Source organism: Hyla sarda, chromosome 4, assembly GCF_029499605.1.
Source record: "Hyla sarda isolate aHylSar1 chromosome 4, aHylSar1.hap1, whole genome shotgun sequence".
NCBI lineage: Eukaryota > Metazoa > Chordata > Amphibia > Anura > Hylidae > Hyla > Hyla sarda.
In genome coordinates this window covers 396,540,069-396,549,372 of record NC_079192.1, presented here as the reverse complement: position 1 = coordinate 396,549,372, position 9,304 = coordinate 396,540,069, and the positions used below count along the sequence as shown (strand labels likewise).

General features: G+C 44.1%; 1 protein-coding gene across 2 annotated transcripts in view; it reads right to left on the bottom strand.

The window, feature by feature from the left end:
- Positions 1-635: 635 nt before the first annotated feature.
- Positions 636-9,304, bottom strand: part of CRACR2A (calcium release activated channel regulator 2A) — a 115,082-nt gene continuing 106,413 nt past the window's right edge. For both annotated transcript variants that reach the window (XM_056569505.1, XM_056569508.1), the window contains 2 exons: positions 7,014-7,090; positions 636-1,568 (listed from right to left, as the gene is read on the bottom strand). In XM_056569505.1, the coding sequence (XP_056425480.1) occupies positions 1,478-1,568; positions 7,014-7,090 (168 nt within the window). In that variant the 3' untranslated portion in view covers positions 636-1,477. The remainder of the gene's footprint in view (positions 1,569-7,013; positions 7,091-9,304) is intronic.

The window sequence follows — 9,304 nt, the reverse complement described above, 5'->3', positions numbered from 1 at the left end:
TCTCGGAGCTTTCCGAAACTAGAGATGTAGTCCCCGCATAGAATGCGAGTGCTGCGGGGAGATCGCGGGAGGTCTCAGCTACGGGCCCCCCACGATCAGACATCTAATCCTTTGGATAGGGGATAAAATGTTTTTGCCCGGAATACCCCTTTAATCCTTCCTATACTTATCAGCTGCTAGTTCTTTTCAGTCTGACCACAGTGCTCTCTGCTGACACCTCTGTCCATATCAGGAACTGTCCAGAGTGCAAGCAAATCCCCATAGAAAACCTATCCAGCTCTGGACAGTTCCTGACTAGTGTTGAGCGGCATAGGCCATATTCGAATTCGCGAATATTCGCGAATATATGGACGAATATTCGTCATATATTTGCGAATATTCGCAGTTCCGTAATATGCTCGTTTTATTTTCGCATATGCGAAAATACACATATGCGAATATTTCCATATACGAAACAGCGTAAACGGAAATTCGCATATGCGAAATTAGCATACGCAAATTTTCGCATATGCGACAATTCGCACACCGGTCTCATACAGTAGTATTAGAGCCTTCTTTACACCACACAAGCTGGAAGCAAAGAGGGATGATCACTGTGATGTGTACTGTGAAAAAATATAAAAATAAACAAATATTCGTAATTACGAATATATAGCGATATATTCGCGAATATTCGCGAATATGCGATATTCGCGAATAAAATTCGTATTGCGAATATTCGTGAGCAGCACTATTCCTGACATGGAGAGAGGTGTCAGCAGAGAGCACTGTGGTCAGACAGATAAGAACTACACAACTTCCTGTGGAGCATACAGCAGCTGATAAGTACTGGAAGGATTAAGATTTTTTAATAGAAACGATTTACAAAAAAATCGGTTTAACTTTCTGGCCCCAGTTGATTTGAAAAAAATAGTTCACCGCTGGAGTACCCCTTTAAACTATATAATTGCCACATAGGCCCTTAGCGCATGCGCCATCCATCTCTTATACACTGGGCGAGAGATGTCTCAGCAAGCACTCGCTCCCTCTGGCTCTATATAACCGCGCATGCGCTCTGAGCCGGGAGCCATCGGAAGCAAGCATTTTTTGGCGCTCCGTATTAGAGATGGACTGCGCATGCGCTTAGGGCCTGTGTGTCAATGACACTGCGGACCCAGCGCTCACGTACAGGGAAGAGGCATAACAGCCCCAGGGGCATTGCAGACCCTCTCACTTATTTTACAGACAACGCCTGCAGTTTTGTCATACAAGCACACGACGTAATACGGTAGGTTGACTGTAAACCGCAATAACAATATAAAACAATATAAATTGTAAATGACACCTCTCTGGCCCGGGTCTTATTACTCCCCGTATAATCACAGACTAAGAGAATACCACACTGTTAGGTAGTATTATGCTACATAAGTGTCGGGCCGGGCACCCAGACCCGGGAATGGTAGTAGTGTATAAATAGTAGGAGATGTAAACTACAAGTCTACGTTCTGGTACAGCAGTTTTTCTTCTTTGGCGGGTCACCTAGACGGACGGTTTTCTCCCTCTCTTTATCTTCTTGTTCTTTTAGGATTCTGGAGAAACAAGAATTAATCATAAATGAATACATACATTGGGGTATTATGGCGGTGTAAGGGTTACATTGAGTTCTTTGGTGCCAAGAACGATGAGCTATGTCAATGCAAGAATGCTAGAAAAACACAGCGATGCTGCTCGAACGAAGTTGGCTTTATTCCAATGCTTGCTTCATGACACACATGGTGGCAGGGGAGGGGAAGGGTAGAAGCCCCCTTTAAAACATGAAGTTGAAGATCTACCAGCATGACAGGTAGAAACTCCACAACAGTGGAAGTCCCTCTAGATAGCGCTGGAGAGGCAGTTTTCATCTCCCTAGAGCGGTGTTTCCCAACCAGGGAAACTACAACTCCCAGCATGCCCGGACAGCCTTCGGCTGTCCGGGCATGCTGGGAGTTGTAGTTTTGCAAGTGCTGGAGGCACCCTGGTTGGGAAACACTGGCCTAGAAGAAAGTTGTCAATTATATTGCACACTATCCCCAGTCATGTGACCAATGTTCCATGCATCCTTTCACATACATAACTCATCAGTTCATAGAGAAGTATACAGACTGGCACTACTGAACCTGTACGTGGCGTCTAGATCGTGGACGCGTGCAATCCGGACCCTGTACCCAGAGCACAGAGAGTCCATACAAAGGCAATGCAAGAATGTAAGAAAAACTCGGCGACTCACCAATGCTGCTCAAACGAAGTTGGCTTTATTCCATGACACATGGTGGCAGGGGAGGGGAAGGGTAGAGGCGGGGGGTACCTGGGGAACGGCGCAGTTTCGTGCCTTTCTGGCTCTTCTTCAAGCCACACAGATGCTTGATACACCAGGTACACCTATTAATGAGGTGAGCGGGGATACCGGGGCGCGGAGTGGGAGGGGGCGGGGCCACATACCGGTATACAACAACTTCAATAGCAAAAAGACGAATGTATACAAAACATACTAAAAGTTCATTAAAAAAACACTTGTCTGTCGTTGAGACCAGCCGGTCCCAAGGCATTCAGCTTAATAATCCATCTAGATTCCTTTTGCAGCAGCATGTGATGTGTATCTCCTCCCCGTCTCGGTATTTTAACAGTTTCGAGCCTGGCAAATTTGATACGTCGCCCAACACCGTTATGGACTTCTTGCATATGGGATATGAACATAGGAGCGCCATGCCCCGTGACCCCCCGACCTACGATGGCCACGACATACGATCATTTCCCCATAAGATGACTAGTGTTGAGCGGCATAGGCCATATTCGAATTCGCGAATATTCGCGAATATATGGACGAATACTCGTCATATATTCGCGAATATTCGCATATTCGTTATATTCTCGTATATGCGAATATTCGCGTATGCGAAAATTAACATCTGTGAATATTAGCATATACAAAATTCGCATATGCGACGTTTCGCGTGCCAGTCTCACACAGTAGTATTACAGCCTTCTTTACACCACACAAGCTGGAAGCAGAGAGGGATGATCACTGTGATGTGTACTGTGAAGAAAAAAAAAAAATAAATGAATATTCGTAATTACGAATATATAGCGCTATATTCGCGAAATTCGCGAATTCGCGAATATGCGCTATTCGCGAATAATTTTCGAATTGCAAATATTCGCAAGCAACACTAACGATGACCTCTCAGAGGTCATCGCATGTTGAAGGCAGCATCAACATACGATGCTTTTGTATGTCGGGGCCATCGCCTAAACGGCTATCCGGCAGCGCAGACTGCTTCAGCTGTAATTGACTTCTATTAAAAAATCTTAATCCTTCCAGGACTTTTTAGGGGCTGTATACTAAAGAGGAAATGCTTTTCTTTTTGGATTTCTCTTCTGTCACAACCACGGTGCTCTCTGCTGACCTCTGCTGTCCATTTTAGGAACTGTCTAGAGCAGTAGAAAATCCCCATAGCAAACATATGCTGCTCTGGACATATGCTGCTTCCTAAAATGGACAGCAGAGAGCACTGTGCTCGTGATAGAAGAGAAATCCAAAAAGAAAAGCATTTCCTCTGTAGTATACAGAGCCTAAAAAGTACTGGAAGGGTAAAAGATTTTTTAATAGAAGTCATTTACAAATCAGTTTATTTTTTTTTCTGCCACCAGTTTATTTAAAAAAAAAAAAAAAAAGTTTTCCACAGGAGTACCCCTTTAAAACCGCCATCTATAAAAGCTGGTTCATCTTGGAATCGGATGCTGATCTAAAAGATATAGCAAAGACAAAGCCAATCATCGCTTACAGAAAAAATATTACCGTAAGAAATAAATTAAAATCCACAGCCTCATGTTCAGACACAACACGGGATTATTGGTTAACTCAGACCGCCCCAAAAGGGAATTGAACCGTCCGGACATTGTTCTGTGTCCACTGAATCAATAACAGGGTTATATTCACTTGCAGAACCACTTACGCGGTCTATGGGGGAGATTTATCAAAACCTGTCCAGAGGAAAAGTTGCCCAGTTGCCCATAGCAACCAATCAGATCGCTTCTTTCATTTTTAACAAGGCCTCTGCAAAATGAAAGAAGCGATCTGATTGGTTGCTATGGGCAACTGGACAAGTTTTCCTCTGCACCGGTTTTGATAAATCTCCCCCTATGCCCTCATTTGCCCCTGTGGACTCTTCTATATAGGGAAGACTAAAAGGTGTCTATTCATAAGAATAAGAGAGCACATACACTCCATGGTCACAGGGCATGGCGCTCCTAGGTTCAGATTAACAGATTTGTAAATTACTTCCAGTACTTATCAGCTGCTGTTATGATCCACAGGAAGTTATTTCCTTTTTGAATTTCCTTTCTACCTGACCACAGTGCTCTCTGCTGACACCTCTGTCCATTTTAGGAACTGTCCAGAGCAGGAGAGGTTTTCTATGGGCATTTGCTCCAGCTCTGGACAGTTCCTAAAATGGACAGAGGTGTCAGCAGAGAGCACTGTGGTCAGACAGAAAGGAAATTCAAAAAGAAAATAAATTCCTGTGGATTAAAACAGTAGCTGATAAGTACTGGAAGGATTACGATTTTTTTAATAGAAGTCATTTACAAATCTGTTTAACTTTTTGGCACCAGTTGATTTAAAAATAAAAATAAATGTTTTCTAGTGGAGTATCCCTTTAAGCTGAATGCCTTGGGACCGGCTGGTCTCAACGACAGACAAGATCTAAGTGTCTTTTTATGAACTTTTAGTATGTTTTGTATACATTCGTTTTTTGCTATTGAAGTTGTTGTATACCGGTATGTGGCCCCGCCCCCCTCCCTCCCTCTCCGCGCCCCGGTATCCCCGCTCACCTCATTAATAGGTGTACCTGGTGTATCAAGCATCTGTGTGGCTTGAGAAGAGCCAGAAAGGCACAAAACTGCGCCGTTCCCCAGGTACCCCCTGCCTCTTCCCTTCCCCTCCCCTGCCACCATGTGTCATGGAATAAAGCCAACTTCGTTCGAGCAGCATTGGTGAGTCGCCGAGTTTTTCTTACATTCTTGCTTTGCCTTTGTATGGACTCTCTGTGCTCTGGGTACAGGGTCCGGATTGCACGCGTCCACGATCTAGACGCCACGTACAGGTTCAGTAGTGCCAGTCTGTATACTTCTCTATGAACTGATGAGTTATGTATGTGAAAGGATGCATGGAACATTGGTCACATGACTGGGGATAGTGTGCAATATAATTGACAACTTTCTTCTAGGCCAGTGTTTCCCAACCAGGGTGCCTCCAGCACTTGCAAAACTACAACTCCCAGCATGCCCGGACAGCCTTCGGCTGTCCGGGCATGCTGGGAGTTGTAGTTTCCCTGGTTGTGAAACACCGCCCTAGGGAGATGAAAACTGCCTCTCCAGCGCCACCTAGAGGGACTTCCACTGTTGTGGAGTTTCTACCTGTCATGCTAGGAAATGGGTAAAAAATGGCGGTTGGTGGAGGCGCTGCTTGTGTGGCGTCAAGAATTGAAATTGCAGACCGGCAACGGGATATCAATAGATTTTATTTTGGTAAAAATTGACAACGCGTTTCGGCATACTTCTGATGCCTTCCTCAGGTCCAATAAAATTGCTAAAATAACATGACCCCCCTGTTTTCTCTTTTTGTCTCTCCTTCCGACTACCTGTCATGCTGGTGGATCTTCAACTTCATGTTTTAAAGGGGTACTCCACTGGAAAACATTTTTTTTTTTTTTTTAAATCAACTGGTGCCAGAAATGTAAACAGATTTGTAAACTATATTTCTATTTAAAAATCTTAATCCTTCCAGTACTTATCAGCTGCCGTATGTTCCACAGGAAGTTCTTTTTCTTTTTGAATTTCCTTTCTGTCTGACCACAGTGCTCTCTGCTGACACCTCTGTCCTTTGTAGGAACTGTCCAGAGTAGAAGCAAATCCCCATCGAACAACCTCTCCTGCTCTGGACAGTTCCTAAAATGGACAAAGGTGTCAGCAGAGATAACTGAGGCTATACTGAAAGGAAATTCTAAAAGAAAAAAACTTCCTGTGGAGAATACAGCAGCTGATAAGTACTGGAAAAGTTAATATTTGTAATTTACAAATCTATTTAACTTTCTGGCACCAGTTGATTTAAAAATTTTTTTTCCAGAGGAGTAGCCCTTTAAAGGAGTACTCCAGGATATAAAAATGTATCCCCTAGCCTAAGGATAGGGGATAGGTGTCAGAGCGTGGGAAGTACAAACAGCTCCCCGGCTCTTCGCCTAAATGGAGCGTGTCAACCACCGTATAAATCAGTGAACGACACGCCCACTCAATGCATCTCATTGGGAGAGCGGGGGTCCCATTGGTCAGACACCCTGCGATCTGACACTTATGACCGGGGATACATTTTTATATGCCGTAGTACTCCTTGTTTCAGACATTGTCTTACAGAGCAGCCACCTATAGGTGGCGCCATGGAGACAGTTTTCATGTCCCTAGAAGAAAGTTGTGAATGGTTTTGGATCTCCGATGGTCAGTACAGTTGGTAAGTCTTTAAAGGGGTACTCCACTTGAATTTTTAATCAAGTGGTGCCAAAAAGTTAAACCTATTTGTAAATTACTTATATTAAAAAAACCTTAATCCTTCCAGTACTTTGTAGGGGCTGTATACTACAGAGGAAATGCTTTTCTTTTTGGATTTCTCTGATGTCATGACCACAGTGCTCTCTGCTGTCCATTTTTTGAACTGTCCAGAACAGGAGAAAATCCCCATAGCAAACATATGCTGCTCAGGACAGTTCCTAAAATGGACAGCAGAGGTCAGCAGAGAGCACTGTGGTCATGACATCAGAGAAATCTAAAAAGTAAAGCTTTTTCTCTGTAGTATATAGCCCCTAAAAAGTATTGGAAGGATTAAGATTTTTTAATAGAAGTAATTTACAAATCTGTTTAACTTTCTGGCACCAGTTGATAAAAAAAAAGTGGAGTACCCCTTTAAGGGGAACTTACTACCAGATGGAACTGTATATATCACTTACTTTGCCAAATGCAAAATAGATTCTTTCACATTATGTCCACTTGAGGCGCTGCATTCGTAGAAAATTAAGTTCAAATCCTGAAATATATATATAAAACATAAGATGTTAGCTGTAGTGTTGCTCCCGAATATTAGAAATTCGAATTTTAATCGTGAATAATATTAGTGTTGAGCGGCATGGGCCATATTCGAATTCGCGAATATTCGCAAATATATTAACGAATATCCGTAATATATTCGCGAATAGTCGCATATCCGTAAAATTCTCGTCGTATTTTCGTATATGCGAAATTAGCAAATGCAAACAGCAACATAAATGAAAATGCGCATACACGAACATTAGTGTAAGCAACAATGCGCATATACGAACATTAACGTAAACAAAAATGCGCATATGCAAACATTAACAAACGAAAAAATGCGCGCACGTTAACATAAGAAGTTCGCATATACGAACATGTGCAACCGTGAAAATGCGCATATGCGAGCATAATATAGTTGAAAACTCGCGTGAACGAACTCTACCGTTATCGGAAATTCGCGTATACGAACATTGGCTTACTCCAAAATTGCGCACATGCGAATATTACAATGCCTAAAATGCGCATATGTGTACATTTGCATGGGTACCAATGCGCATACGCGTAAATCTACCTAGCTAAATATTCGTATATGCGAATATAACCATACGTAAAGTGCGCATCTGCGAACATTAACATACCCAGAAATGCGCATATGCGAACATTGACATTACTGAAAATTAGCAAATGCGAAAAATTAACATACACAAAAATTTGCATATGGGAAAATTAGCATATGCGAACATTGACATTAACGAAAATTAGCATGCGGCTGTCCAGGCATGCTGGGAGTTGTAGTTTTGCAACATCTGGAGGTCCGCAGGTTGGAGACCACTGCACTAGCCCATTAGTTAGGAGTTGTAGTTGCTGGGAGTTGTAGTTTTGCAACATCTGGAGGTCAGCAGGTTGGAGACCTCTGCACTAGCCCATTAGTTATGAGTTGTAGTTGCTGGGAGTTGTAGTTATGCAACATCTGGAGGTCCGCAGCTTGGAGACCACTGCACTAGCCCATTAGTTAGGAGTTGTAGTTGCTGGGAGTTGTAGTTTTGCAACATCTGGAGGTCCGCAGGTTGGAGACCTCTGCACTAGCCCATTAGTTAGGAGTTGTAGTTGCTGGGAGTTGTAGTTATGCAACATCTGGAGGTCCGCAGCTTGGAGACCACTGCACTAGCCCATTAGTTAGGAGTTGTAGTTGCTGGGAGTTGTAGTTTTGCAACATCTGGAGGTCCGCAGGTTGGAGACCTCTGCACAAGCCCATTAGTTAGGAGTTGTAGTTGCTGGGAGTTGTAGTTTTGCAACATCAGGAGGTCCGCAGGTTGCAGACCACTGCACTAGTCCATTAGTTAGGAGTTGTAGTTGCTGGGAGTTGTAGTTTTGCAACATCTGGAGGTCCGCACGTTGGAAACCACTGCACTAGCCCATTAGTTCCCTATACCATTACAGAAGGGAGGGCTCAATATTCGCGAATATGCACATATATATTTTTGCATATGCGCCAAAAAAACTAATATAACGAATATGTGAATTTCGCGAATATATAACAAATATTCGTCCATATATTCGTGAAATATCGCGAATTCGAATATGGCCTATGCCGCTCAACACTATTTAGCTGAGGGTGTACAGACTTCATAGATAGGGCTCCCTGACTCCAGATACACAGCTGTTCCCACCCTGGAGGACTTGGCGTGATCATGTATATGCAGGGCTCAAGTCCTGCAGGAACTCATGGGAACGGAGTTCCTGCACTTTTTCCACAGCAGGAACGCAGTTCCCATGAGCAGGAGTCCTGCTGCACCAGTCCTTAAAGGGGTACTCTGCCCCTAGACATCTTATCCCCTATCCAAAGGATAGGGGATAAGATGTCTGATCCCGGGGGTCCCGCTGCTGGGGCCCCCCTGCGATCTCGGCTGCGGCACCCCAGACATCGGGTGCATGGAGCGAACTTCGCTCCATTCCGGATGACTGGTGATGCAGGGCAGAGGCTCGTGACATCACAGTAATGCCCCCTTAATGCAAGTCTATGGGAGGGGGGGCGTGACGGCCTTCACGCCCCCTCCCATAGACTTGCATTGAGGGGCCGTGACCGTGACATCACGAGCCTTCGGCGCTGCACCCAATGCTCTAAACGAACGCCGGGAGCAGCAGGGAGAATATGGGGAGTTCCCACACTTTTTTTCCCCCAGGACCTGTGTATATGGCTGCCCCTTCA